Source organism: Ceraceosorus guamensis, assembly GCF_003144195.1.
Source record: "Ceraceosorus guamensis strain MCA 4658 unplaced genomic scaffold IE81scaffold_32, whole genome shotgun sequence".
In the NCBI taxonomy this organism is placed as follows: domain Eukaryota; kingdom Fungi; phylum Basidiomycota; class Exobasidiomycetes; order Ceraceosorales; family Ceraceosoraceae; genus Ceraceosorus; species Ceraceosorus guamensis.
Window position 1 is genome coordinate 1 of NW_020290027.1, and position 27,287 is coordinate 27,287.

Consider the following 27,287-nt stretch of genomic DNA (forward strand, 5'->3'; position numbering starts at 1 on the left):
TCTTTTGTAGCATGTTTTCCCGATCACGCTATATTTCGACAGCACGTGCCTGCTGTCATCTCTCTCGACTAGGATCGAGCCTTTTGTGCAATTCTTTTCGCCACATGTCACTCTCGCCCACGTCAAGATTCACCCCCTGAAGAAGGAGAAATGTCTTACTTTGCGTACTCGACACCAGCCATGAAAAGCACTCGAACTTTCTTCCCCCCCGGCAAATTGTTGCCAGCTCTGCTGTATATAGTCACTCGGCAAGTCCGAGCTCGTGTATATCACAGCAATCTATGTCTCGTCCTAAAAAAAAAAAAAAACGGCGTTTTCATTCGAGCCTATTCTTATCTTTCAGCGTGTAATCTCGAACATGCTCTTTAGTAGCGTGTTTTCCCGATCACACTATATTTTGACAGCACGTGCCTGCTGTCATCTCTCTCGACTAGGATCGAGCCTTTCGTGCAATTCTTTTCGCCACATGTCACTCTCGCCCACGTCAAGATTCACCCCCTGAAGAAGGAGAAATGTCTTACTTTGCGTACTTGACACCAGCCATGAAAAGCACTCGAACTTTCTTCCCCCCTTGCAAACTGTTGCCAGCTCTGCTGTATATAGTCACTCGGCAAGTCCGAGCTTGTGTATATCACAGCAATTGATGTCTTGTCCTAAAAAGAAAACAATTGCTTTGCCTTGTTGCCTGGACTGGATCTCAGTGTTCGGCCTGCGCCATGATAGAGCAGCAGTGTTGCGGTGCGCACTTGTCCCCGAAGGCTTCGTGCGGCTCCCTGTCACTGTGCACTGGGGTTTCATTTCCTGGCCCTCTTTGGTTGCCGGAACAAAGCGAAGCTGGGAGTTTCCTTTTAAATAGATTGGCACAGCGATTCGGACACATCAAGTATTTCATGTTCCGTAGTCACGCTTGCAAACGCACGGTCGATCAGCTCACCAAGCGGTCGGACTACACACCGTTTGTGAAGCTTTGTAATTCATGAACGATTGCTATAAACAAAGAATGTTTTGGGTCGAGCGCCATAAACAAGCTGCGGACTCCCTTCGTCAGTGTCAACCGCCGGCAGCACCTTCATTTCTTATCATGAGCGGTGTTTATCATGAGCGGTGTAAGTCAAACGGAGGTGGTGGTAAGAAGCTGGCGTTTCAAGTGCTAAGTGGATGTTTGCTATAGGAACATATAGGGGCGCGTGCGTGCGTATCATGTGACCATACACTAACCCCCCCTATCCAACAGAACAATGTGGCGAAGAACGGAGAGAATAGAACGTGGCATTATGAAGGGGAGTAACGGACAGGAGCACGACGGGTACGAAGGAGACGGGGCAACGCCGGAACGTGCGTAGCAACAATGTCAGGCTTGGGCTCTTGCGGCATGGGTGCGCGCTTCAAAAGGTCCACATTGAAAACGGGATAACCAAAAACACCGTCCAAAGTATAATTTGGAGGTGAAGCGTGCAGAACGCGATACAGTCCAAGAAAGACAGGGTCCAATTTATGAGCGTTGTGGTTGCGAAGGAGTACCCAGTCCCCCTCCGCAAAAGTTGGAGCGGCGCAACGCTTCTTGTTGGTCGCTGTTGACTGAGAAATGCGAGCATGTAGAACCTGGTCCGTAGCCCAACCGCGCAAGTCTGCAATCCTGTCCGCAAAATCCTGAGGACAAGCACTAGTGCCGGAAGGGGTCGGCAACGGCGCAGGATTAAAGCCATAGAGGTACTCGAAAGGCGACATGCCCGTGGAGCGGGAGGCGGACGCGTTCATTGCAAACTCAACGTGTGGCAAGGCGTTGTACCACCCGGACCGCTCTTGGCGCCTTTTGGCCAAGGTGGAACGCACAATTTGAATCGCGGTTTTGATGGCTCTTTTGGCTTGCGCATCAGTCTCTGGGTGCCAAGCCAAGGACATTTTCAAGTCTGTTGATAGATGGGACATGGCGCGTTGCCGCATGTCAGAGACAAAGCAAGGATTGCGGTCGGAAACAATCGATTTTGGCCATCCAAACAGAGGGTACATGTGTCTGAGGAGCAAGTTGGCGGCACCGCGGCCCGTGATGGCTTGGCGGCACGCGAGCAAACAAACCATCGTAGACGCGCGATCCACTACAACCATGACGAAGTCAAAACCTCCCGCAATGGTTGGAAGAGGCCCAACAAAATCGATCGCGATGTGACGCCACACCCCGGTGGCCACGGTGAGGCTGCAAAGATACCCCTGTGTTGATTGTGTGGACGCCTTGGTAGAGGAGCACGTGGTGCATCGATCGCAAAAGGACACCGTATCACGGACCATGTGCGGCCACCAATAGACGTTGCGCATGAACGCAATGGTATAACGAGCACCTTGGTGACCAACTGCGTCATGCGTTTGCTGGAGGATCGAAGGGATCTGGTCCGCGGGCACTGCGATTTGCTCTGCCGAGTCTTTTGCGAGAACCCAAAGATGATCACCGTGCCATGCGCACAAATTTGGGTACCTATCCGGATTTTGATACACTGGTCCGAGAACTGGGTTGGCCGCGTACGCCTCTGACCAGTCGGGGAAAACCGCAGGAACTTCCGCGACGTGAACTTTGAAGGGGTCTTCCTCCTTCTCGGCGCACGGGTCGACCAGGACGTTGTCCGGGCTACTAAATGCGTCCAGGTATTCCATTAGCAATTTACTGAAGTAGTCCGCGACTTGATTGTCAGCACGATCGACATGCACCCAAGATACGACGTAGAAATTCATAAGGAACTCGTTCCAACAATATGAACGGCCCTTTAGTTCCTTAGACTTCGTAACGATGTCAGACAAAGCCTTATTGTCGGTGACAATGGTGATTGGCAACCCCAGCAACTGATCTCGGTTTGCATCAAGAAGTGTGATGACTGCAAGTAGCTCTTGATCATGAGTTGACCACCCAAAACACCCGCCAACTCCATTGATAGATGCGTCGGTGACAACCCAGATTGGCACATTGAGCTGCGAGTCGATGGGTGCCAACGCAACGCAGTGATTGAGCAAGGCTTTTGTCTGGCAAAAACTTTCCATGCAGAGGGGTGTCATATCAAAACGCCCGTCTGTGCGGTTGAGAATGGCCGTGACAGGCGCCAGCACGGTGGCAATATCAGGGAGATGGGAGGCTACGTAGTTGACCATGCCCACAAAGGATTGAAGCTGTTTGAGCGTCCCAGGTACCGGATGTGCTTGAATGTCGTACGCTTTGCGGGGATCAATGTGGACGCCATTGCGGTCAGCTTGATAGCCGAGAACTGTGAGTTTACGAGCGGCCCACACGGCTTTGCTATGCGAGATGTAGTAACGGTGTGCTTGCAACCTCTCAAATACCCACCGCAGCGTGGCTACGTGATCCTTTGCTTCCGTAATACACCAACTGTTATCAACGTACATGAATACACCCTTGGGCCTACCCTCCATTCCAGCTACGCGGTCCATGTTGCGCTGCTGGGTAGCTGCCGCATTTCTATCGCCTTGTTGCATGATGTGCCAATTGATGACACCAATGGGGGTCATGGTGGACATGTGCTGTACGTGATCTGCTCGTATGCAAGTCTGATGAAAGGCATCAGGGGAGTCAAACTCTGTGCCCACCTGACCACGACCGATTTGTTGCGCCACCTCCTTGCAGATGAGCTTAACGTTAGGTGGAGGATATAGATCCTTGACAGTGACAGAGTCTCGACCGCAGAGATTGGACACAAACCGTGCTTTATCGGGCCTGTCCGGCTTTGGTCTGGCCATGATGCTCGTGGCCATGATGCTCGTGGCCGCCGTAACGCTGCTGGACTGAGTCCATATGCCGGCCTTGAGGTAGCGAGCAGCGAGGTCGTAAAACTGCTCAAGAAAGGCGGCTGGTATATTGTATGACTTGGAGAGCTGTTTCCTGCCCACGTCACGTGACCATACAAGCGGTCGCTGCTGAGTCATGCGATGTCCATCGACATGGATGCTGCCTACAATGTTAGTCGCAAGCTTGCGCTCATCACCCGCCTCGCCAGCGACTTAGTCAATGGCGAATTCGATCCTCCACACGCTCTAAATAAAATATAAATAAAAGCAACCATAGACCCTTCCCACTCATGAGCAGGGCCACAGTGCAAGAAAAGTGGTCATCACGGCATCAAATTACATCGACCGACCGCAACAGAGACTGTCGAAAGCGAGGCTCTCTGTGGCCAGTTTCCCTCTGCGATTTGCACCCAGACAAACTTTGGGCACATTTTGGAACGAGGCGTGCTCAGGACATCAGGCCAAGCACCGCAGAGTGCACAGCATACTGCATGCTCACTCGATGGATCGGCATGATGCTGTATCCAACAGAATGCAATTGATCTCAGAACGTGGGAGGAAGTGCTCTCTCGTGTACGATCGCGACCTTCCACGGGAACGCAACGCCATTTCATTCGTTCGGCTTGTCTCGCAGGAATGCAGAAACAGCAATCATCTCAACTTCGTTGCAGGAGAGTATCCAAGGGAGACAGGGAGAGATCGTAAAGAGGTAGTGGTTGAAAGGCCTCAGGGTAGCGAGCGCACAAGATAGCATCTTCTTGAAGTAGCCTCACTTCTAGCCGCCGGACACTATCCCAACGCTTGAGAACGAGATTGAACAAAAAGTAGTCGAGGTGGATGCAGTGCATAAGCAGGTCGAATCGCTCGCGATTTTCGGGCCCGAGATGCGAGAACTCCAAGCCCGATGATGATGCCGTTTGCGAAGAGGGTGTAGTGGCTCCAGTCACGTTGCCAGAAGCATTCTGGCTACGTGAGTCTGGCACATTATGCCAAATGGCTTGCGTTGTGTTTTCCGATTGCGGTGCAGGCGGTGCAGGAGTGGTGGGCCAAGTCGTGCTCGCAAACGCCGAGTCCCACGGGCCGTGGTACCCACTGCCATTTTCCGGGATTGGATGTTGGCCGAGATCCGGCATCCAATCAGACCCATCACCGCTTCGAGGCGAGTCTGTCCAGATGTCATGCACGCTCTTCTCCTGCAATCCCATCAAATATGGTTTGCAAATGACTCTCTCTAAGTCTTCGAAAGGCACTCGCGAGGTGAAGGCGTGCCGAGCCAGCGGGTACAGCTGGGCGTATGTGCCAATGTCAATCTCCGGGTGGCTGGCCTCGCCCAAAAAGTAAACGACGTGCTGATGATCTGGACGGCTGTCGACACCAATAAAGTCGGGGTAGATGTTGCCGACTGCTCTTAGCCAGGCACATGTGAATCGGGACGCTCGCATGAAACCAGCCATGCCTACCAAACGCGCGTGGAGCGCCTCCAGATGCAGGCCGACGAACTCCACTCGCATTTGGGCAGTCGTTGCTGCGTAATTTGGCAAAATTTGTTCATACCGGGCGAGGCCTCCCTCCACGTTCCCGGTGTTCAAAGCTTGGCTTCCGACATACTCGGCGTCGCGCCTCCCGTGAAGCTGGCCTAGACGATGGGCTACCCCGGCAACACGCTCTTCGTGCCCTGGAAGGCCTTGGAAAGAGTTGAGCCGAACGAGATGAGGCGGCTCCCGGCCATCGTATCTTGAAGGTCGCAGACCTATGCGGTCGCTCAAGCTGCGATAGAGAGAAAATTTTAGAAATTGCAGATTCGGTTCTGTACGTCGTTCCCAGCTCACTGTTCGTCTCTGGTCCGGAGCTGTGCGTCGAATGCGTGTGACAGCCGACTGAGGTCGCCGATGCTTAGCTAGGTGACAACAGCGACGAAAACGACTAGCCAATGGTCAGTCACTTATTGCTGTTCTCTCCGCCGTGTCACTGAGCATCTCACACTTTTGGCGAGTTCTGCTAACGCTTCGATCGAAATTTTTGGTTGCTGCTGGTCTTGCCGCTGGCCGTGAGGTTCGGAGCGGTCTTCCCCAACCCCAGTGCCAGAGTGTTCTCGGTCATTTTGAATTTCGGCACCGCTCAAGCGCTTCCCTTTTTTGTTTCCAGCGCTTCCTGACGCTTCCCTATTCGTGACAGTTTTCGTGCTGAGCCAAGTGAACTCGTTGGTGTCACAGATGCTAGCACGGCCATCCTCGTCACGCAGAATGGAGCCGTCGCGATTGTGGAAGCTCACGCGAAGCCGCCTTTCCGTGCATTTGTAGGAGAGATTTGAGTATAGAAAAGTAAGAACTAAAAGACGAACATAGACAGAGGCAGCTCCCATGACTCACAAATTGCAAAGCCGTATGTCCTTCTCCTTTTTCAGAGCTGATCGAGCTATCAGGAACGCGAGTGGTCGTCCCGGTGATCCAGAAGCGTCTTTGATCTTGTCGCGCCACAAAAACCTCCCACGTCCGCCGTCCGACTGTGGATTTTGAAGGTGTCCGATGACTGCTTCTTTTATTGCCGATTTTGGGTCATCCGCATACTCCACCATTGAATCAAAGAGCCAGTGGTCATTCTCGTCCTTGCGCTGGACGAACAAAAGCGCATATCCGCCCTCGAGCACGTCAGGATCTGTGAAAGAAGTATGGCAAGGTCATTGTAATCAAGGTTTCATGGCTGGTCCTTTGCAACATGACATGAGGATGTCAGCACGCACGACGAACATTTGGAAACGCCTCGATGGCGAGATGAAATTGGCCCTTAGATCCTTGCTTGACAGTTGAGCCCTCGGAAGGAACCACTCTGAATTTGTCTTGTCTGTCATGCGGAGGCAAGCACACGTACGCTTTGAGGCCGGTAAAGTTCTCTTTGGAGGCATGGCGCAAGGTTTCTGGGAACAGGCATGTCAGCAGATGCGGAAGCTGACACGGACTGCACTCACTTCCAGAGTAGGTGCGTGAGCACAGTGCGCTCATGAGAAAGCCATGGCGCTCGAAATTGACGTTGGGCGTGGGCGCACCAGCAAAGCCGGCAGGAAGGGGCGGCTCGTGAGCTAGCACCTCTGAAATTACCCGAGTATCGAGACTGTACGGTGTCTGCTGTATAGCATCCAGGTGCTCTTCCGTTGGAAAGGTGGCGCTTTCGGCAGCATGAATTCCTGGCCCAGCTGTGAAGAAGACATACGCACATGAAATGCTGCGCCTTGACTGAGGTAATCCTCAGCGACTCACGCAGCAATTCTACTGCAGCATTCCGTCGCTCATGTGCGTGATTTTGACCTTGCAAGCCGCTCATTTGAGAGATTGTAGACCCTGATTGGGTCGAATGAGCTGCGGCGATGGTCTGAGATCTTGCACGACTATCGATCGGTATTGGCCCCGAGCGAAATTGTGCCAAGTCAGAGTCTTCGATTTGCCTTGGGCGCTTTGCGGTGGGTGTCGGGCCAGAGACGACTGCGCCTGTGTGAGCGGTGTGGGATCTCTGCCGACCTTGCGTGTGTGGAGCCAGCTGAGTGGGACCGTACATTTGCGTCGTCATGTAGGTCGGCAGCAGATCCTCATGCTCCCAGTCATGGTTCCACCTAGCCTCGGGCGCATGTGCGCGCCACACAGGCGGCCATTGCGGCGAAGTATTGGAACGGGATGGGTCCATGTTGATGTGAAGTCCGCTGCGACGTCTTCGGATAGTAGAGGATCGACGTGCGAATTGAGAGCCTCAGAAGGTGTCCATCACCCACACCATGGGAGCCGCAGCGCTGAGGCTCAACTGGGTGCTTGCGTTGAAAATGGGTCTCGTAGGACGTTTATTCAGGCGTGGCTTTATGGGCACTTCCAAGCGCTGTCAAGGCTCCGAAGTCTTGGACGCCATTCTGCCTACCAGTGAGTTCTGGAGGTCGACTGCATCAATGTCACGTCCGTGGCCCTGGATGTACTTCGGCCACAGCTGCCAACACAAAGCAACGCAAGGTCAGTCAGTACCTAATCCATCAGGCGCCATCGCATGAAGCCCGTACGTTCTGCCCGCGAGCCTCCACAAGGTGGTTCGCTTTGGAACAGTGCCCGATTGAGGTGCATTATCATGAACCTAGGTGGGACATGCCTTCTGTATCGAGGGGGGCACTGGACCTGCCTCTACAAGAATGTTCTGGCTGGCTTCGCCGTGCAGATTTTAGCGCGGCAGGCCGATAGGACCGGTCCCTCTTGCGTCGGAGTGAGAACGAGCCGCATGATCCTACAGCGGGCGCGCCACCAAGCGAGGTCCACCTCTGCAGGCAATCGTGAATCGTGAATGGTCAATTCTGAATGATGGATGCGTGCCTAGCAGCGCCTGCTCACGCTCGTGCTGTCAATGGACCTTCGACCTGGTTCGCCGCACTCTCATCCCAGGCTGCGCAGAGAGAGTGCCAACCGGTCTCCCTTGTAGAGGCCACTTGGTAAGGTCTCCGAGCTGTTGAGCTCGTTCACAGACTCTGAGGCCAGCGGGCGTTTGGGCCCATTTGGCTGTGCAGCACGCGCCAAGCGTTCAATTGCGCGAGCGAGATCAGACTAACAATTCAAAGTCTCAAACGCCGCTGTGCCAGGGTATCACCAGTGTATTTGTGCGCACCAACTCACTGCAAACGACCCCAAACTCCGCCACGCACCCGCGTCTTGATCCAAGGATTATTCCTTCCACAAGACCTGATAGATGGACAAGAGGATCAGCATACCGGTGCAGCGGCCAAGATGAGCTTCTGACACGAGTGTGTCTCAATCAAGGGCTCTTCATGAAAGCATGTCGACACTGCGCGCATGCGCTCGTTCGTAATTTGACCTGCGGGCCTCGCTCGACAGCGCACTCGCATGTGCAGTGAGATTACCCACGCACTTGATAGACGGACTGGTCCTTGCTCGCTCAGGCGAGGATCTGCCTTCAAGACCGCCTCTTGATGGCTCCTCGTCGCTCCTCATAGCCTCACATTCACCCGGACATCATTTCACGCCGTGCAACTCCATTGGATATCACCAATCAGTCTTCCTTTCTGCCCATCTAATGAGAAATGCCGAATCGAGCACGTCCCTACCCTGCGCCCCGCGCACCTCTCATCGAGCTTCGTGAAGAGAGGTACGACGAAGGCCTTTGTATGCTGGCTCTACGGTCCGATTGTCTTTTCATCCAGCAAAACTGCGATCGCGGCGAGACAGAGTTGGACGGCACACTTGACAAGTCGGGAGCAGCTAGCCCGATATGCGACTGGTCTTTGCGAGGTACGCCAACAGATCCCTTCGGGGATCCGCAACGACCGGCCGACTGTACCCCTCCGGGCGCGCAAGAGTACACATGCGACAATCGGTACCACGAAAACGAGGTGCAAGGAGAGCCGTATCTATGTGCATGCGGAGCGCACCTCTCGAACTCCACTTCTTGCCCCGGCAGGTGTGACTCGCCCATGTCGGCGGCATTCTCTACTTCTTGCAATCTTGTCATGCTGCCCAGTCCCGGCAAGGGTGAGTGCTCGTTGAGAGCCTGACGCGTTAGAAATGACCACACTCATCATTGACTGGTTGCACGATCTACTTCCAGGCAACTTCACTGGAGATGCTGCTCAAGGGGCGTGCTTGTCTGCGGCCGGCTCGCGGCAACTTCCTTCAGGCGGGCAGACGATCTTCGACGGCATAGGTGAGATCTGCCATGCTCACTGTCGGCATGATGAACGCTGCAATGTTCATAGCGTCTTCCTCTCGTTTTGCAGGTTTGGAGTATCGTTGCGACAATCGCGCGTTCGACTTCACCTTCAAGATTCCTACTCGAGCCCTGTGTAGCTGCGATGGCGCCCTCGACCTGGCACAACTCGGCTTGAACGACAAGTCTGGCGTCAATGCTAATGCTTGTGGATTGGCAGAGCGCCAGAATCATCCACTTGCTGCCGGGCACATCGGCGCTGGCGGAGTCGTTGGAATCGTGCTTGGGACGATGAGTTTCCTAGCGCTGTGCGGGACAATCGCTACCGTGGCGCTTAGAAGACGCAAGAGTCCCGGTGAAGGACGCCATGTCGAAAGCGCAACCACGGCCTTTGCGCGCATCTGGGCAAGGACGAGAATGCACCGACGCGGTGGAGAAAACATCGAGCTCGCAACGACCTCAGTCAACAGCTCTGCTTCTGATACGCCATCTATAGCAACAGCTAGCACCTCGAACAGCGCTGAGACTGCCCTTTCTTTAGCTTCCTCTAGCAGCGACCGACAATTGACTTTTTCCGGATCTGCAACAAGCTCAGCGAACACCTCTGTCGAAGGGCTTGACGCGCAACAGGAGAGGCAGACGTCGCGAGTGCTGGAGGAGCAAGTGGAGCCGAGTTCCAAGTAGATCGCAACGTCAAGACTATGAGCGACAGATAGATTGGACATCTCTGCCGGCTCGCACCACTACTCGACTTGGCGCAGAAGTTCAAGCAGTATGAACAATGTCTCTAGTACCTCCAAGCAGCTTCGACCAACGACGATAGCGAAGAACTGCCTATCGACGAATGATGTCGACAAAGTTGCACCCTCGGCCACAATAGGCAGCGTCTTCCCTCGCATTGTCCCAAGGCACCCTCATGATATAGTTATGGCATGAGTGCGCCCCTCTCTGTACCAGTAAGCTCCCGGATATCGCATGCACGCTTCGCTTTTGATGATCAGTGCTTGCTGGAGACTACCGGCCGAGCACGCTTGCGAAATTGAACACGAGCACCAATTCGATGTTTGACGGGGGGACAAGACTCGCTATTTTGTAGAAGCGTTGCCGAAACAGCTGCGTGCCTGGCGATAAAGACGCTGCTCTGGCACCAAGAACAATGACTTGCGGATCTGATGCCCCCCGTTGCTGAATCGAGGACTCGAAGATCCTCTACGGACATGTCCGAACCAGAACCTGCCTTCTTTGCTGTGAAGTGGTGTGATTGGAGTTGTGCCTGGTGGGCGAAGCTGCTCAGCTAATCCCCGCTATTCTTCATCAGACCTGCGTGCAGGGAGCGCGTTCCAGAGTCGACCAGGAGCAAAATCCGTTGCGCACGCGTTGCTCGCCGGTATGATTATCGAGAGTAATCACCACGCGGCAGAGCTGCACGTGCACGTGTGACGCCAACTTTAATCCGACAGCGCGCAGCAAGATGCATTTGGTCATCACAGCTGTACGGCCAGAGCCTCTTGCATAGCATGACGCAGCGGGCAGACCCAAGCGCTGTCGGAGCCGCTGATGGCTCCCAGAGCGCAACACTTAGCGAGACACATCTCATGCGTCCAGTGGGCATAGTGGTGTCTGAGCACTGCATGGCTGGAAAGGCTGAACGCTTCTAAGACAAATGCCAAGGCAAGAGTCTCTCCGTCTGCTCCAACGTAGAACCAATTTCCGAGGCGCTGACTTACTCTTGCGCATGCGCTTCGTCGCCTAGTGCACAAGGCGTTGCGCAACCTTTGCCTTAGCGTTCCGTGCCTAATTGCAGTTGCGATCACCAATGTGAATCGATTGCTGCGATGTCCAACTTGATGACTCACGGTCCCTCGCACCCGTTGCGTCGAGCGGTCCGGCTCACCCGCGATGAACGCCAAGCTCTAGTCTTTGCGGGTTGGAGAGCTTCGTCCTCCATGCTTTCGCTATTGCTATGAAAGATCTGTTGGACGCAATCGATAGTCTCGCTTGATATACGGCCAAGGCTCTTCGAAAGCAAAGTATGTGCGCGCTCTGCGCGCCAGGAGTACAGTGTGCCCCTGCAAGGCAAGCGGAAGGCTATTGCGGCAACGATCTGCCAGTTCTGACTGCCACGGGACGCTTCTGGCAAGCCCGACCCTGTGGTGACAATGTATGACCGGTGGTCCCTCCACGCGTAGCGGTCCAGTGCGGTATTGCTCGCTGGCTCCAGCAGGCACAAGGGCACTCGCCAAGACCCGCAAGCGAGAGGCGTGTCGACAGTTGCATGCAAGCAGGAACGCGCGCGCAGAGTGATCACCGGCGTGCTGCGAGAGGACTCTGAATAAGTCCTTGGCTCTACTAGAGTGAGACGCCGGGCGAATGCAAAGCATGCGGCAAATCCATGAACGAGCGGCGGTCCAACCCTGTCCTTGTTTGCTTCGCTAGTTACGTCCGGATTGGGCGTGGTGGAAGACCGACGCGCGGGGAGCAAATGATTCTCTTGCCCAAAGCAGTAGTAGAGTAGAAGTAGTAACTGTGATTGCAGTAGCTCTGTACCTGGAGAAATTGCGGCGTCTTCCCAGATACAGAAGGGGGCGAGCGAGCAAGTGTCATTTCGCTGTCGGACAGGGACATCTCCGCGAGAGAACTTGCCAAGTCAAAGAAGGGGCTCAGTAATTTTGGGAATGGCGGCCTCTCCCTATTTCGCGGCTTCGCCCTTTCGACCTGAGTAGCGGGGCTCCTAGCTCATTCTAAAAATGCCACCTGCACACACGGGCCGCAACGCCGTTACATGCGGCGGTGCATGGCCGTTGTGTTCGCAGGTCATTGGTGGACCCACGAAGTCATGGACGCATGCGTAATTGTGGGTAGCTCTGCATGAGTCTCCGCCGTCCATGAAAGGCGTAACGAAATGTTCTGAAATGACGCCGTCACGCCGTCACGCCGTACACACCGAACTTGAACCTCAGATCGATTGAGCGCCTGGGTCATGGTCTGGTGGTGTCTCGTATTTGTCTTCCAAGCAGTTTGACATGAGCTGAAGCCGACCTGAACAGCTGATCCGTCAGGAGATGCTGGCCGATCTCTGTTGTCCTGCGCTCTAGACTTTTTGGGAGTCATCAGCTGCATGTCTCGCCAAGAGCTTTGCGCTTGTGACGCAACGGCTGCGAATGCGAGGGCGATCCTATAAGATCCACATGATGCATTGGTGTCCCTTGCTTTCTTCTTGCTCTTCCCCTCCTAAAGGCCACCGCTACACCCGTCCCTGCAAACGGTCTGACCAGATCGATCGCCCAGCATGGTTCGGCGAATCTCAACTTCACTGCTGCTGCTGTCAGCAGCGACAGCTTCGATGGCCGCTCCCTTTGCGACCCAGAGCGAAGCTATCTTGGCACTGCGAGCGGGAAGGACGAGGCCCTCGACCAACGATTCTGACATTAATCCTGGGTGGGACTACAGAGCCACCCTCGACCTCGCGATGAATCGCTCCACGCACTCTTGGGAATTCGGTACGTGCATGCAAGCCATCTTAGAGGTCTACAATCCAGAGCTTAGCGTCTACAGCCCAAAGGCTTTCCCAAACGGACGCATTCCCAAGGTGGACGCCAGCAAGATTCAGGCGCTCACGTACCTTCGGCCGCACATTCAACTTGACAACGACACGCTGGTCGAGGGCGATGGCGCTGCGGGAGATCCTGCCAGCTTGGGTGTGGGAGCCATTATGATCGGGCAGACCGTGCGGGAGTACTCGGCCGCTGCGACTCGCCAAGCCAACCATCTGCTGAACGTTGTTCCGCGCTACTACAACGGTGCTATCAGTCAGCGCGAAGCCATCGCTGAACTTTGGGCCGACCAGCTGAGCATGACGCACCCCTTCTTGGCCTATCAGGCGGTTGCTACAAACAACTTGACGTTGCTGCGCTACGTCGCACTGGATATCGAGCGCCAACATCAAATTCTTGTCGGCAACATGACTGAGCGCGGCGTAGGACTTTGGACCCACATCGTCGGCCCTCAAAGCCAGACTTTGGGCATCTGGTCGACTGGCAATGGTTGGGTAGCGCTAGGAATCGCCCGTGTGCTAGCAACAATGAAGCACTGGAACAAGAGTCGCTATATCACCCTGTCTGAGCAACAGCGTCTGCGAAAGATCGTCTACAGCCTTCTGGGTGGTCTCGAAACTGCAGAAGTCGACACCAATGGTCTTTATCGGAACTACTTGATCGGCGGAGCTGACGGCTTCGACATCGTCGAACCACCCTGGTTCGGCGAGGTCTCCGGGACCGCGGCGCTCGCCTCGGCCGCATACAGACTAGCTGTGCTTGACTCCGACGTCAATCCTCGATCACGCACGCAGAAGCTCATTGGTCTTGCCGATCGAGCTCGCTCCGCTCTCAGCGATGCCATCGATTCACAAACCGCCATTGCTGCCCCAGCGATCGATCCCCTTGACTGGCACAGCCGCGTGCCTTACATCACTGGGTCTCCAGAAGGTCAATCCTTCGTCTCCAACCTTGGCGCCGCTTACCGAGACTGCGTCTTGGCCAAGCTCTGCAAATGAGCAGTCTGCTTTCAACGACGATGTCTTCTCTTCTCAACATGCAAGATGGCGGTCCATCTCCCTACGTCACCCTCTGTACTCTCTCTCTGCTCCGCTTCGATTACAAGACGCCATCTGTGTATCCATCCATCGCGCATCTTGGCAGCGATACGATTCCACTATTGCTCGCGTGCAAAGCAGATGCTTCTATCTATTGCTCAATGCAATATTGCTCCACCGCGCTACAACTCGTGAACGACTCACCTGGCTGCTTTGATGAAGGCATGAAGCTGACTCGACCCGGCTATTCTTCAAACTTGGCTAAGTGATCGTGCACGTGTCCTTTCGTGTCCGACATGAGCCCGAGAATACGGCAGTTGAGCCGGTTGCTGGTGCAGGTCTTCCGTATGGCCAAGGGGTCTGTCGCGTCGCTCAACGCGCAATCCTGGGCCTCTTCACGGGCCTTCGGTGTTTGTATGCTGAATCTGCGCTGTGTTTCAAGCCCCCAGACGAGATGCGAAGGTAGCTCGGAGTAAGCCAGAATCTGGTGTGAGGAGCGTCGCCGATGTCGTTAGAGTCTCTGGCTTGGTTGGTGGATGGATGTTGTGATGCACGAGGATGTGGCGGTGCTGTCGAGCTTGGAGTTTCAAGGCTCTGCGCGCGTGATTAAAAAGTATCACGAATTTAGGTTGAGTCCAAAAGAGAACTTGCTGACTCGCGCCAGGCCAAGACACGTGACCTGTCATCGTCCGATCGGGGTCAGCTTCTCGTACGACAAGATTTTGTAGTTTACCTCGTCCACCCACCCGATTTGAAATCTGACTGGAACTTTTTGGGAGCCAATTCGTGTACATGTTCGTAAGTTGAGGGTGCATTGCCTGCACTCACGACTCCTCTTCACCACGACCAAGAACAAAAGCCTTGGCGCTCTCGCGCTTGCGTCAATACCATACCTGATTGCAGTCTCTGAGGCAAGACGATGAAGATCAAGGCGCTGACACGGTCGCTGGATGCGCACGCTCCCGCGCGCAAAGGGGACGCTGCACCCACCTCACACAACCTGGACGCCTCTCAACATCCCTTCGATCGACCTAGAGAGTATACGCGCGCTCTAAACGCATCCAAGCTGGAACGGATGCATGCTAAGCCTTTCGTCGGCGCTTGCGAGGGACACTCTGATGGCGTGTACAGCTTGGCTCTGGACAGCAAGAGGCTGGCTTTTGCTGCTACAGGCGCTGGAGATGGGGAGATTCGATTGTGGGACTTGAGTAGCAAGACGACAATCAAGAGCTACTATGGGGCTCACAGGGGCATCATAAGCAGCCTCGTGATCAGTCCAATCTCCTTTCCATCCGGTTTGAGCTTTGCAAGCGAAGGGTCGACGAGAAATTCCAGATTGAGTGGAAGGAGGCTATTGAGCGCCGGAACCGATAGGGTTGTGAGAATGTGGGATGCGGATCCCGAAGCGAGCAGGTTTGGGGGCGGCGGCGATGAAGCGCAGGGAGGCGATGCCGACGAAGATGAAGAGCTGGAGCTGACTGGCGCAGGCAGTATTCGCCGGGCGAATTGGACACAGAAGGAGGACCAGGTGAGTCAAAGTGTGGCGGTGGGCGCTCTGGTCAAGAGTGGGCGTTCTTGCATGCTGGAGAGACATGCGCGGCGTGCCACGCACTCTTCGCTGACACAAATGATGTTTCATCTGGCTCATGCGCGGCGCGGGACCACTTCAGGCCCTTTCCTCTTGGACCTCACCCACGGCGCTCAACTCTCTCTCGCATCACGCCAGGGATCCTCGCTTCGTCAGCGCATCTTCAGCCATCCAGCTGTGGGACATTACGCGCGGCAATGACTCCGCAGAAAGAGAGAGCGGAGCGTTGAGAACGATGGAATGGGGAGCTGAGAGCATCAATTGCGTTAGATTCAACATGGCAGAAACAGAGGTGTTGGCTAGCGCAGGGAGCGACAGAGGCATTGTGCTTTACGACCTGAGAAGTGCTAGCCCTTTGACCAAGATGATCATGAGTGTGAGTGGCAGCAAATCTGCGAAGGCGTGTGCGCTCGGCCGAGCGTGGCTTGATCAAGCTCATGGCAGCTGGCATCTCCGTTTTGACCTTCATCTCGACAGATGAGAGCAAACGACATCGCTTGGTCGCCCGTGGAACCGACTACCTTTGCCGTAGCTAGCGAAGATCACAACGTCTACACTTTCGAGTGAGTCGGCACGTCATAGACTCTCATCATTCCGAGTAGACGAGCTGACGCGCGAGGATACCCATCCTCACCATTCACCCCATGAAGCATGCGCAATTTGAAGTCGGCCACTCAAATTTACAAATCTCACGTCGCCGCAGTGATGTCAGTGTCTTACTCTCCGACAGGTCAAGAGCTACTCTCTGGTTCTTATGATCGGACACTACGCCTCTGGAACGTGGGAAGCGGTTCACGTTCGCGTGACACCTACCACGCCTCTCGAATGCAGAGGATATTCTGTTCCTCCTACACTTACGACAATCGTTTTGTGCTCTCTGGGTCAGACGACGGTAATCTGCGGGTCTGGAAGACTCGAGCAAGCGAGAAGCTGGGCATCAAGAGCGGCAAAGAGTTGGCCGCTATGGAGTATAGAGACAAGTTGAGAGAAAAGTGGAACAAGGTCGGAGAGGTGGGCAAAATCGATGCGCAGAGGAGACTGCCAAAGGCCATTACGAGCGCGAGGAAGCTCAAGGGTACCATGCTCGAAGCAGAGAGAGTCAAGGAAGAGAGGAGAAGGAAGCACACCAAGGTGAGTCGCGGATCGCAGCTCCCACAGCTAGGCGCTAGCACTGTGAAAGGTGAGCTGGATCGGGATTGAGCTGCAGGTGCTGACATCGCTTTCTGCTCGACAGTCGGGTCAACACAAGCCAAAGGCGGCACGAATGGCGGCCATTCTGGCTCACAAAAAATAAGACGGTGTGTCGCACATGGTGGAGCATCCAGCCACGTCAAGCACCTGCAAAGCTCTGTACAGTATGAAACAATTCCTCGATCCCGCATCGTTACAGCAGACACTGTAGGACTGATATGTGCCCGCAATGTTACGTGTGCGCCAGCTCATTGCCGCAGACGCGCATTCGTGTTGTGATCGAGCTCAGCGGTCGCTGCGCGCTGCTCGCTGCTCGCTGCTTGCAGCCTGACGAGGGTCTGCATCTTAAGCAGCTGAAGCATCAAGCGCCCAAGCTCTTGCTCTTGAGAAAGTCGACGACAGTGGTGATCAGTTCCTTGGGATTCTCCTCAGGTACCCAGTGCCTAGAATCCGAAATGGACTTGTAAGTCACGTCGTTGGACAACTCCTCTGCCATAGATTGGATATGCTAATGCCCGTGGGGTCAAGAGGCGCTCTGTCAGTGTATCTCTCCTTGGACGACGAGCTACTTCATCTCAGCTTTGCTCACCTGTGTGAAGACGCTGTGCTCTCCGCCGGTGGCAAGGAACGGTACATCGGCTTTTCCAAGAGATGCGATGTTCTCCTTGATATCCTGGTCGTCTTTTTGGAACGCTCGATATACCTCAAACCCTGCCTGCATCCTTCCTGCGCGAGCAAATGCATGCGTGTAGTACTCCCTGTCGGAAGAAGTCAGAAAGTAGGGCTTGTGTGCCTGTCGCGCGCGGGGAGTACGTGCAGAAGTTGCATTCAGCGCAGTCTTTGAGAGCCTCTTGAGCTGTCAGGCTGACCTCACCAATCGATCGTAGAAGTGCTGAATGTACAATCCCTCCTTGCCAGCCGTGAGGAGCTCTGGCAAGTCTTTGGAGTTGTGAAAGAAGAAATGAAATGTATATTGAAAGGTGAATTCGGGATCTTTGATAGACAATTGGTAGGCATTGGTGCCTGGTTGGGGGCACTCCATCATCACGAGGGCTTTGACGTTGCTCCTGTGCTTCAAGGTGAGTGCTGTAGCCACCATGCTTCCAATATCGTGGCCCAGAACGATGTACTCTTTGCGCGCCAAACGATCGACCATAAGACTGTTCAGATCATCCCCCATGGTCATTTTATCGTACCCAGAAGCTGTCATGCTGCTGCCACCGGCGCCTCTGTAATCTGCCGCTACCGCGTAGTAGCCAGCCTGGGCGAATCCAGACAGCAAATATCGCATAGAGTAGGACGTCTGAGGATATCCGTGCACTAGCAGGATTGCTTGGCGAGCTTGAGGAGAGCCAGCGGTGCTATATGCGATGGACAAGTTGGCACCTACATTGCACTTTCTTGTCTCGGAAAGCAGCAAGTCTCCGCAAGCCTTGGCTTGAGAGGAGGTATCGTGACTCATGCTGACAAAGCGTACCTGCTGTCGGAGGTGACCGGCAGTTGTGAAGAAGGAGGTACAAATGGCCCAGATGTGCAGGTGCGAGCGTACTACGCGCGGTGCAAGTCACGCTTGAGGAGAAAGAGTTTTAACAAAACGTGTTCTCGGTGGATAGAAACATTCACACAATAGATACTCGTCATTGACTCACTGCAATGTTGTGAATCATTGTGAATCAGGGTGGGTCAAGTGGTGATTGCCATGGGTACCTACTTGTGACCCACGACTTGAATCTTGAATCGTGAATGTGGAGGTGGACCCCCCTGCTGCAGCTAAGAACCTCACTCACTATAGTCACGATCACTGCCCCACATGCAGCATCCATGCTCATCAAATTCAAAATTCCCACGCGCCTAGAGAAAACACGTGATCGAAGCACCCTGACCCATCGTGCGCCGCTTTGCGGCAAGGAGCACCGGCCGCGGTGTGCGCGCGTGAGCGACTACTGCCGCGCGATGCCATTGCTGAGCGACGGCACCTCCGATGATGACTGGTAGCCTCGCGAGTCATGCTGCTGATGAGTGAGTGGCTTGTCTGCGTGCTGATAGCGCGCTCGGGGCGCGCTATCTTGTGAGACTGACTGCCTCATCCCCTGATCCATCTTTATAGTGACCATCCAGTGCTGCAGCAGCTGTCCACACCAGACCCTGATCGTTTTCCTGGTGCCTCTCGACTCGTGACTGCAGACAATCACATGCTCGGGTCATTACACAGCCCACACAAACCAAATCTTGGGGGCCAAACGCGCGTCCGCAGCAGCGCCCAGACGATTGTTAGGCTTCTCCCGGCCCGTTCCTCCTACTCATCGACCAAATTACGGGCGCACAGGGGTGTGGTGGTGATAGGTTTCATCCTTCACCATACCTCGACTGCCACCGCAGCTCGCCAAGATCCCACCCTTCACTCCACAAGACTCCGCGCCGCCCACCAACAGCCCCATCGTCGTTCAAGCCTCTGCTCCAGCAGCAGCAACCACAACAACGCCAGCGAGCGCAATTGCTCTTACCAGCGAAAATCTTGATACCGGCAATCTGGAGCGGCGGCGAAGGACCAGAACTAGATCAGAAGTCGATTCGGACAGCGAAGCCGAGGCGAGACAAGCGTCTCGAAGTGTTCGACGCGCGGTAGTGACCACGCGCGCAACAAGTGGCGAAGCCGAGCCAAGACGCAGCACGAGCCTGGCTTCAATCGATTTCGCTGCTTCTGCTTCTGCTCAAAGGGCGAGCGAGGACACCTCTCAAGCCGAGCGTCCCGAAATCTCAAGGCCACAGAAGAAGGCAAGACTACACGAGGATCAACCGAGTGGCTGCTCTTCTGAGTATCGGTCACGCTTGGCTGACATGGCGGCCAGTCCCACCCTGCCCTCGGGCTCGAGCTCGAGCGCAACAAACGGCGCTTCAGCAGCATCTGCTAGCCAGTCTCAGCAGCGCCCGCTAAGGTCCTCGGCTTCGATGATTGATGGCGCCAGCGCCAGCGTGACCCGATCACAGCCAGCCTTGGACGACGAGGCCGATTTTGTGCCCATGTTTGATGGAAGTGGGCTGGACAGGCGAGAATTTCTGCGACTGGCGATGCAAAGCCTCAAGGAGATGGGTTATGAGTGAGTACGAACGCTGCATACAGGGTGCATACGCAGCCCGCGATCGCTTCGCGCACTGTCTGCGACGAGGATTTGCGCACTGGCTTCTCGAGCAATGCACATTCACTGACACGCGTCTGGCTGCGATTGGCAGGTCTTCTGTCCAAGCGATTGAAAGCGAGACTGGTCTGGTATTGGAGCACCCCTGCATCGTGGAATTTCGCAAAGCGGCGCTTAGAGGAGAATGGAAGAGCGCCGAAGACTTGCTTCTGAAGGGCTTGAATGCAGGTGCACAGAAGCTTTCTGGCCGTTCGGGGGCGAATGTACGCACATTTGGATCCCCATCAGTCGGACACGAGGCTTCCTTGGACCTGGCACTCCGATCACCTGAGGTCAGAGGACTGGAGGTGAGTATACCGGCTTTTCTGTCTTCCTAGGTCAAACGCCGACGCTGAGGCGCATGTGTGCTATTTCAAAGTGGATACGATTCCTGATTCACCAGCAAAGATACTTGGAACTCTTGGAAGCTCAGCAGCCTAAGAAGGCCTTGTCTATACTTCGGGACAAGCTCACTCCATTGAACCACGGCTCTGACTCGCTGCATGAGCTGTCAAGGTGAGCCGAGGTGCTTCCTTCAGGGCAGCTGCGGCGTGCTCAAGTTCTGCTCTCCTTGCTACTTCCCAGTCTGGTCATGTGCGGTTCTCCCGAGGAGCTGCGAGCAAGGGCGAAGTGGCAAGGCACTGGGCCCGCATCCAGACGCAAATTGCTGCAGGAGATTGAGAGTGAGCATCTTCCGTCTTCCAGTTCGCATTCCAGCTCGCATTCCAAGTACGCTTGCTCATTCGCCGCCGCTTCAACTATGGCAGGCGCTGTGCACCCATCCGTCATGGTGCCCACTAGACGTCTACCGACGCTGCTTCACCAAGCTCAAACGCTCCAAAAGCAGCGCGATCCATTCTTCAACTCTCCGTCACACCATCACATGTCGCTGTACGTCGATCACAGATCCGACAAATCCGTCTTCCCCAATAGGATAAGCGCCACCTTGAGAGGGCATGACGGGGCTCAGGTTTGGGACCTCGCATGGAGCAGAGACGGCTCAAAATTGGCTACAGCTGGAGGAAAAGCAAAGGCCACGTCCGAGCAGGACTGCTATGTACTTGTCTGGAAAGCTGTTGTGAGTTACCGTGGCGAAGGCGAGCGCTCAAGCCTGTCGGCTAAGGTTGACGTCTGTCCAAACTGTTATAGGATTTGCGCCGCGTCGAGGCAGGAATCGATAGCGCGTGGGAAGGAACCCATAAGCTCGGCCCTCTCAGTGACTCAGTCTCAAGCGTAGCGTGGTCTCCAGACGACAGCATGATCCTTTGCACCCACCACTGCGACGTCACCATCTTTTTCCTCTCCAGTGGGTCCAAGAAACATGTCCCATCTGCACACGGATATGCCGTTGGCACCGCCTCTTGGTTGCCGGATGGCAAGTCCTTCGTCACAGGAGGTATGGACCACAAGATTCACGTGCGCAATCTTGATGGACACGTCTTGCGCAGCTTCAACACCAATCCGTTCAGAATCTTGGCTCTTGCGGTGGCGCCTAACGGAAGTGCACTCGTGGCGGTAGGCACGAGACCTCTGGCAAAGGATGAGCCAGCTCCTACCTCGTCAGCTGCTGGCGCTGCTTCCAGTCCTTTGAGAAACGGAACATACGGAGACTCGTTTGGTGACCCCGCCAGCGAGGATGGAGAGACGCCAAACGTGCGATCTACGGACGGCGCATTGGGCGGTGGAAGCAGGATCATGGAGCGGAGAAAGCACGAGATTCTATTCCTCGATTTGCAAGAAATGGCAACGGCCGGGTGAGTCGAACTACGAGTCCTTTTTCCTGAGACACAGATCAGGTTTTCCCTGTGATCCCCGCAACATCCAATTGCTGATATGGCGGCGTTCATTCGACTCTCCATTGCTTTCGTCAGAACTGTCTACATGAAAGAAGAGATGATGAGCGTTTGCATCAGCGGAGACTCTCGCTTCGCGCTCATCAACGCTCGTCCAGACCAAGCTCAGCTATGGGACATTTCGTCCCAAACTTTGGTCGGCCGATTCAATGGCCACAAGTCATCGAACTTGGTCATCAAGTCTTGCTTTGGTGGGGTAGAACGATCATTTGTCGTTTCTGGCAGCGAAGATGGCCAGATTTACGTGTACCACCGACCGAGTGGCAAGCTTTTACAGAAATTGAAAGGTCACACTGATGCTGTCAACAGCGTCGCCTGGCACCCAACAAACCCTAGGATGTTTGCTTCTGCTTCGGACGACTCGACGGTGAGGATCTGGACTCCAGATGACTCCGACTCTTCATCCACGGCTTTCGCCGCCTCCGCTTTCCTCGAAGAGGCAGACTTGGCGGCGACTCCGTCGCCCTCGAGTCGCGAGCCTTCTGGTGTCAGTAGCAGCGTGTCGAGGAGACGAAGCGCGTGGACCGCTGACGGGACAAGTCGAGCCAGCCTCTTGGCCCCACCTCAAACCTACGGCAATGGCAATGGGCACGGCACAACTTCGCCTTCCAACATCTCGGCGAGGGAGGCTATTCGCCAGCTATCAGCCACCCTCTCGGCGAATACGGGCTCCGTCTCTTCATTTGGCGGCAGCAGAAACGAGCCCACTCCTTTCCCTTGGGATAGAAGTCCCACGGATCCCAGAGGAGACGAGCTCGAATTGCCACCTCCCAGCTCCGGCGACTTTGTCATCGACTAGCAGTGGACCTCATCATCTCCAGCACAATGGCAACACACGTCTTTACTAGCGCCAACCTGTACCACTGCTCATTCCCATGATCATTACGACGCCTTCCTGCTACGCGTTGACATGTCCCACAACAACACTCTCGTTACTTGCAGACAACTCTCTCATGACATTCACACTGAAATTCATACGGTTCGCGCACGCTAGATGGGTTCGTTGCTGTCCTTATCCGTAGAACGATGCAATTGCTGTCTCGAGAGGCGACTCCCGACTCTCACTGCCTGTTTGCCAAGGTCCCCTTGGCGACTCTGCAGGCACACAAGGGTCCGCAAAGGTTCTACAATCGGCTTCTGAAGCGCGAAAGACGTGCGTGCATTGCGCATTTCAATTCTTGTCTGTAGCTGCTGCTCTTCCAACTCGTCCGCGAGGAGGTGCGATCGGCGCGGCTCCGGGAAAGGGTACTCTGAAAGGGGACGTTGACCGTGTGAGCTCGAGCTCGAGCTTCAAATGACCTCGGACATTCCAGTCGAACTCACCTTAGGTTCCAATTGCGCTCGAGATGCAGCTGCACATCCCTCACTTCGACTCGGTCTCCTTTGCGATGTTTTGCCAGTCTGCAAGCAAATGTTGTTGCGCTCTCAATGAATTCGTCGGCAATCTCCAAGAGCAGCTTTCGTTGCGAAGACAATCGAAATGAGAAGCTTGATCAGCGAGGGGTTCCACCGCATACACAGACGCTCCAATAACCAACTCACATCTTCAACATCGCCTTCTAACACTTCAGCCCCGTCCAGCTCCTGAACCAGTTCTTGGATTTTGCGCTTGCTCAGCAACCTCTGATCTCCTATCGTACCACCTGCATTGGAAGAGGAGGCGCCAGCAGATCCAGAGGTGCCACCAGATGTCCCAGCAGCGTCGAGGCCGCCCGACAAACCACCAAGGCTTGCTGCGCCCGTCCCTCTTCCCGTGAGCGCGTCCCAGAATTCAGGGTTAATGATGTCACCATCGGGACCAGGAGTCGCCAGCGATGATGCTGCTGGTGTAGGAGCAGCAGCCGCAGGGCCAGAAGACGCTCCAGCAGCAGTGCCCGGAGTTGTAGGGGCATCCGTCTCCTTCCTGACGCCCAGGAGGCCTTCCCATCCTTTGCCAGGTTCTGGTCGCTGTTGAATGGCAGGAGTCGAAGTGAGGGCATGAGTCCCACCCAGCCCTTGGCTCAGCGTAGGTCTAGGCCCTTTGCCATCCTTTGAGGGGAATGCTTCCGGCTGAGGCTGAGGTACGTCAAGCCTTGCTGGAATAGCCGAAGCGGATGAGGCTGCTAAGAGCGCTGGCTGGGCGCTCACAACAGACAGGGGAATCGGTGGCTGGCTGAGATTCGATGGACTCTGAGCATGGCCTTGTTGTAGAGGTGGCTGAGGTGATTGTCCAGGCGGTGCGGCCAAGCCAGGACCGCCGGGCGTGGCTGCTTGCGAGGATCTTGCAGGTGCACCTGGACCAGGACCTGGAGTCTGTCTCGCACCTGCTGCTCCAGCATTGCCGACATTCGGCGAGGGTGCAGCGGCGATGGGTGTTCCGGGAGCGGAGCCGCGAGAAGGCGGTTGTGAGACAGGCTGCCCTATCCCCGGTGGTGGTTTTTGTGGCGCTTGCGATGGCGCAATTGGCTGAGGGACATTTTGCTGAGACTGCTGCTGCGACGGCCCTGGTGGGCCTTGAGGACGCGGCTCAGGTGGCCTCGGTGCTTGTGTTGGCTGTCCTTGAGGTGTGTTTTCTGCCCTGGTCTGAGCTGCATTCGATGCCATCGCTTTCAACATGTTCGCCACTTGGCTCAGTTGCATACGACTCTGCTGAAGCTCTTTCAACACTTGATCCCGCTCAGGACCAGGAGGCATCTGGGTTCCCGTGCTCTGCGCAGCGGATCCGCCCGACGCACTCTGAGGGTTCGTCCCATTCAACCGCGCTTCGAGATTTGCCACGCGGGCTCTCAATTGCGTACCAATTTCATTCAGCTGGGGTGCTGTCAAGGGAGGTCTAGCCGGTGCTCCTGGCGGTGGACGTCCTGGTCCTGCGGCGGCTGTAGGTTGAGCAGTCTTCGCTTGCCCCGACTGGCTGGCTGCTGCATTCGGCGGTGGTCTAGCGGTTGTTGAGGCAGAAGGAGATGGCTTTGCAGCTTGGGCCTGTCCAGACGGGCCTTGAGCTTGAGCCAGAGCTGGAGTGGAGGCGGGAGCAGGCTGAGGCGCAGGCCCGGGGGCTGCAGAGGTCGTAGCCGGTTTCGTTGGCGGCACAGAAGATGGTTGCGCTGAGGATGTTGGCTGAGACAGGCCCTGTCCTTCAATCGCAGTCTGCGCTGCAGCACCTTGCTGCTGCGCTTGCGCTCGAGCGCGAGCCTGTGCTTGAGCCAGCATCATTCTCTTTCTATTTTGAAGTTGAGCGTAATTCTTGAGTGCTGTCACTTCATCCTGAGTAAAGCCTTGCACTTCTGTAGCGGTGCTGCTTTGCAGTGCTGCCACTGCGCGCTGAAAAGCTGCTGGGTCTGACCTTTGCAACGACTGCAATTTGTTTACAGCTGCCTGCTGAGCAGGTTCAAGCTGGATACCAGGAGGCGCATTTCCTGCTCCACCAGCACCTTGTTGAGGTCGTGGAGCTGAGGGAGTGCTGCCAGGCCTGATTGGCTGCTGTGATGACGCAGCAGGAGGAGGGCGGCTCTGGCCTTGCGCTGGTACTGAGGGTGGTCTTGGAGCACTGGAAGTTGGCGCAGCTGGTCGCCCTGGTCCTGCCGCGGGTGTCCCCTGGGCAGGCGGGGCTGGTCTTGCAGCAGTGGGAGGTCTCTGAGCCGGAGCAGCACTGCCAGATGGACGTGCTGGACTTCCACTCGCCGCTCCGCCACCTGCTGTCTGTGCGTTTTTTGCGGCCGCTTGCTGTTGCGCCAGCAATTTTGCCCTGTATGCTGCGATTTGATCCGCGCTGGGTCGAGGACCACCTTGCTGTCCGGGACCCTGAGGCTGAGCTGGTCGAGCCGGCGCCCCTTGAGTCGTATTCACTCCATTTGCAGGTCTGACATTGGCGTGTGTTGACTGCTGTGCCTGAGCAGCTCCACTCGATGGGGGCGGTCTCGCCGTTCCGGCACCTACTGCAACAGCGGGCCCACCACTGCTAGAAGCATTATCTTGACCACCTGATGCTGCTCCTTCCGCCGAGCTTTGCGCAGCCGAGGCAGCCGCAGCACCTGCAGGAGGTGCTCCGCTTGACATAAATCGATGGGGCACGTCCTACTTCTTTCTACCTGAGTTGGTGAAGTCAGGGCCAATGCCTCTGTAAGACGTGGATGGCTGCTCCACTCTTGCTGGATGCAGCTTGGGTCGAGGCGCCTCTGATGTGCCAGTCTATGTAGAGGCGTACCCAGAGTGCAGAGGCCGCACTAGAGTTGAGTGTCTGAGCGAAGGGTGGCTGTGGTGAGATGGTGGCAGAAACATCCGCTGTGACTTTGATTCGTATTGGCGGCTCTACCTTAAGCGACATTTATATATATATAGGGAGCATACATCCGCGGCGCGCGCCTGCTGTGCCCCATGCTGATGCATGCATAGCATCAGCAGAGATCGAGCGAGCTTCTCGATCATCCCCGCGCGCGCGCGCGCCCGCGCCGTCATCCAAATCTCAACAATCACGAAATGACGCGCGGCTGGCTTACCTGCTAACTACAAGTCGGTTGTGATTCAACTGCGGCATTCACGATTTTCATAATTTGTGACCGAATTGAGGTCTTAAATATCTTGCAACTGAAACATATGACACCGTCGTCAGGAATGTCGCGGTGTTTGGACCTCTCTCATCGCATCATCGCAGTCGCTGAAGCACAACTACGCTGTCCTCAAGTCGCCGCGTTCCGGGTCATGTGTCGGTGAGAGGTGCATCCGCCCCCACCTCTATGCTGGCTATAACGTGGCTCGGCGAGGAGAGAGTAGAATACAGATTGGTTTACTGATATGATTCACAGCTGCAAAGGCTGTGCGTAGTTTAGGGAGGAAGTGGAGAGCCTCGGCGTTATTGAGCACAGTGCCGGCGCCCTGGATGGACCAGAAGCCTCGCTACTGTGGACATCGAAAGCGCAGGCGAGCGACTCGTAGAGATTAGCGTTTATCTGGTTCGATGGGGGAAGGCAAGGGACTTGCGCCGCACCAATCAGCTTATCGACAAATCGAGGGTCAAGGAAGATTGCATCTACATACGTATTCTGGAGCGCTGTTTCTTAAGAGAGAGAGGGGCCGCAACGGGCGTCGGACTTTGCACCTCTTAAGTCTGCACTGCCCGCTTTTGCGCATCGAGGCACTGCGATGGTGGTCGAGTGCGAGTGGCATTTCAGACTTCTTGGGACGTGCTCTCGGGTAGCCCGGGGCTCGTCGCCATTGAAGCGGAATGAGACGCCGCTCCTGACGCCCGCATCGACACCCACAAGCATCGGATGCATTGGTACCACATTGCGCCGATATTTGAGCTCCAGCCGTGAGGGGCAATCACGACCAGCTCCAAGAGATGTCCAAGCACCACGTATTCTTGCTCCTTCTATGCGGTAGGCATGCGTCTTCGAGCGAACTTGTCAACATACGCATTTGTTGCGGATGAACAGACATGTGTT

General features: G+C 55.4%; 9 protein-coding genes across 9 annotated transcripts; 5 read left to right on the forward strand and 4 right to left on the reverse strand.

Moving 5' to 3' along the window:
* Positions 1-4,442: 4,442 nt before the first annotated feature.
* On the reverse strand, positions 4,443-7,461 carry IE81DRAFT_366773 (hypothetical protein; the record flags this gene model as incomplete). The annotated part of the gene is made up of 7 exons (XM_025517034.1): positions 4,443-5,553; positions 5,616-5,683; positions 5,768-6,068; positions 6,156-6,441; positions 6,527-6,676; positions 6,752-6,976; positions 7,041-7,461. The coding sequence occupies 7 exons, from the start codon at positions 7,459-7,461 to the stop codon at positions 4,443-4,445; spliced, it is 2,562 nt and encodes an 853-aa protein (XP_025369341.1).
* A 1,777-nt stretch (positions 7,462-9,238) lies between these two features.
* Positions 9,239-10,155, forward strand: IE81DRAFT_330330 (hypothetical protein; the record flags this gene model as incomplete). The annotated part of the gene is made up of 3 exons (XM_025515185.1): positions 9,239-9,296; positions 9,373-9,468; positions 9,542-10,155. The coding sequence occupies 3 exons, from the start codon at positions 9,239-9,241 to the stop codon at positions 10,153-10,155; spliced, it is 768 nt and encodes a 255-aa protein (XP_025369342.1).
* A 622-nt stretch (positions 10,156-10,777) lies between these two features.
* Positions 10,778-11,320, reverse strand: IE81DRAFT_139344 (hypothetical protein). Its single transcript, XM_025510338.1, has 2 exons — positions 11,199-11,320; positions 10,778-11,106 (listed from the first exon to the last, which is right to left on the reverse strand). The coding sequence occupies exons 1-2, from the start codon at positions 11,206-11,208 to the stop codon at positions 10,865-10,867; spliced, it is 252 nt and encodes an 83-aa protein (XP_025369343.1). The 5' UTR covers positions 11,209-11,320; the 3' UTR covers positions 10,778-10,864.
* Positions 11,321-12,418: 1,098 nt separating this feature from the next.
* Positions 12,419-14,194, forward strand: IE81DRAFT_323672 (hypothetical protein). The gene has a single exon (XM_025514018.1). The coding sequence runs from the start codon at positions 12,761-12,763 to the stop codon at positions 14,021-14,023; it is 1,263 nt and encodes a 420-aa protein (XP_025369344.1). The 5' UTR covers positions 12,419-12,760; the 3' UTR covers positions 14,024-14,194.
* Positions 14,195-14,884: 690 nt separating this feature from the next.
* IE81DRAFT_323674 (WD40 repeat-like protein) lies at positions 14,885-17,342 on the forward strand. The gene is made up of 5 exons (XM_025514019.1): positions 14,885-15,590; positions 15,733-16,026; positions 16,128-16,213; positions 16,301-16,781; positions 16,885-17,342. The coding sequence occupies exons 1-5, from the start codon at positions 14,982-14,984 to the stop codon at positions 16,942-16,944; spliced, it is 1,530 nt and encodes a 509-aa protein (XP_025369345.1). The 5' UTR covers positions 14,885-14,981; the 3' UTR covers positions 16,945-17,342.
* Positions 16,913-18,524, reverse strand: IE81DRAFT_323675 (alpha/beta-hydrolase). The gene is made up of 3 exons (XM_025514020.1): positions 17,716-18,524; positions 17,431-17,634; positions 16,913-17,349 (listed from the first exon to the last, which is right to left on the reverse strand). The coding sequence occupies exons 1-3, from the start codon at positions 18,301-18,303 to the stop codon at positions 17,203-17,205; spliced, it is 939 nt and encodes a 312-aa protein (XP_025369346.1). The 5' UTR covers positions 18,304-18,524; the 3' UTR covers positions 16,913-17,202.
* Positions 18,525-18,929: 405 nt separating this feature from the next.
* IE81DRAFT_139554 (hypothetical protein) lies at positions 18,930-19,520 on the forward strand. Its single transcript, XM_025510339.1, has one exon. The coding sequence runs from the start codon at positions 19,034-19,036 to the stop codon at positions 19,358-19,360; it is 327 nt and encodes a 108-aa protein (XP_025369347.1). The 5' UTR covers positions 18,930-19,033; the 3' UTR covers positions 19,361-19,520.
* Positions 19,521-22,765, forward strand: IE81DRAFT_139567 (WD40 repeat-like protein). The gene is made up of 7 exons (XM_025510340.1): positions 19,521-19,939; positions 20,073-20,325; positions 20,397-20,533; positions 20,603-20,700; positions 20,785-21,095; positions 21,167-21,771; positions 21,889-22,765. Exons 1-7 carry the CDS (start codon positions 19,680-19,682, stop codon positions 22,667-22,669), a joined length of 2,445 nt encoding a protein of 814 aa, XP_025369348.1. The 5' UTR covers positions 19,521-19,679; the 3' UTR covers positions 22,670-22,765.
* A 424-nt stretch (positions 22,766-23,189) lies between these two features.
* IE81DRAFT_290593 (transcription initiation factor) lies at positions 23,190-23,493 on the reverse strand (the record flags this gene model as incomplete). Its single annotated transcript, XM_025511860.1, has 2 exons — positions 23,190-23,327; positions 23,413-23,493. Coding segments are annotated over 2 exons (219 nt in total), but the record flags the coding sequence as incomplete, so codon positions are not given.
* Between the last annotated feature and the right edge of the window lie 3,794 nt (positions 23,494-27,287).

Excerpts from the sequence above, each read along its gene's own strand:
- IE81DRAFT_323675 (XM_025514020.1), bottom strand. The coding sequence starts at position 18,303 with ATGAGTCACGATACCTCCTCTCAAGCCAAGGCTTGCGGAGACTTGCTG. Across the intron at positions 17,635-17,715 it reads AGCACTTCTACGATCGATTG|GCACACAAGCCCTACTTTCT; the intron begins GTGAGGTCAGCC and ends CGCGCGCGACAG. Across the intron at positions 17,350-17,430 it reads AGCACAGCGTCTTCACACAG|CATATCCAATCTATGGCAGA; the intron begins GTGAGCAAAGCT and ends CACGGGCATTAG.
- IE81DRAFT_323674 (XM_025514019.1), top strand. The coding sequence starts at position 14,982 with ATGAAGATCAAGGCGCTGACACGGTCGCTGGATGCGCACGCTCCCGCG. Across the intron at positions 15,591-15,732 it reads GGACACAGAAGGAGGACCAG|GCCCTTTCCTCTTGGACCTC; the intron begins GTGAGTCAAAGT and ends GGACCACTTCAG. Across the intron at positions 16,782-16,884 it reads GGAGAAGGAAGCACACCAAG|TCGGGTCAACACAAGCCAAA; the intron begins GTGAGTCGCGGA and ends TCTGCTCGACAG.
- IE81DRAFT_139554 (XM_025510339.1), top strand. The coding sequence starts at position 19,034 with ATGCTCGGGTCATTACACAGCCCACACAAACCAAATCTTGGGGGCCAA.
- IE81DRAFT_139567 (XM_025510340.1), top strand. The coding sequence starts at position 19,680 with ATGGCGGCCAGTCCCACCCTGCCCTCGGGCTCGAGCTCGAGCGCAACA. Across the intron at positions 20,326-20,396 it reads CTGAGGTCAGAGGACTGGAG|TGGATACGATTCCTGATTCA; the intron begins GTGAGTATACCG and ends GCTATTTCAAAG. Across the intron at positions 21,096-21,166 it reads TACTTGTCTGGAAAGCTGTT|GATTTGCGCCGCGTCGAGGC; the intron begins GTGAGTTACCGT and ends AAACTGTTATAG.
- IE81DRAFT_323672 (XM_025514018.1), top strand. The coding sequence starts at position 12,761 with ATGGTTCGGCGAATCTCAACTTCACTGCTGCTGCTGTCAGCAGCGACA.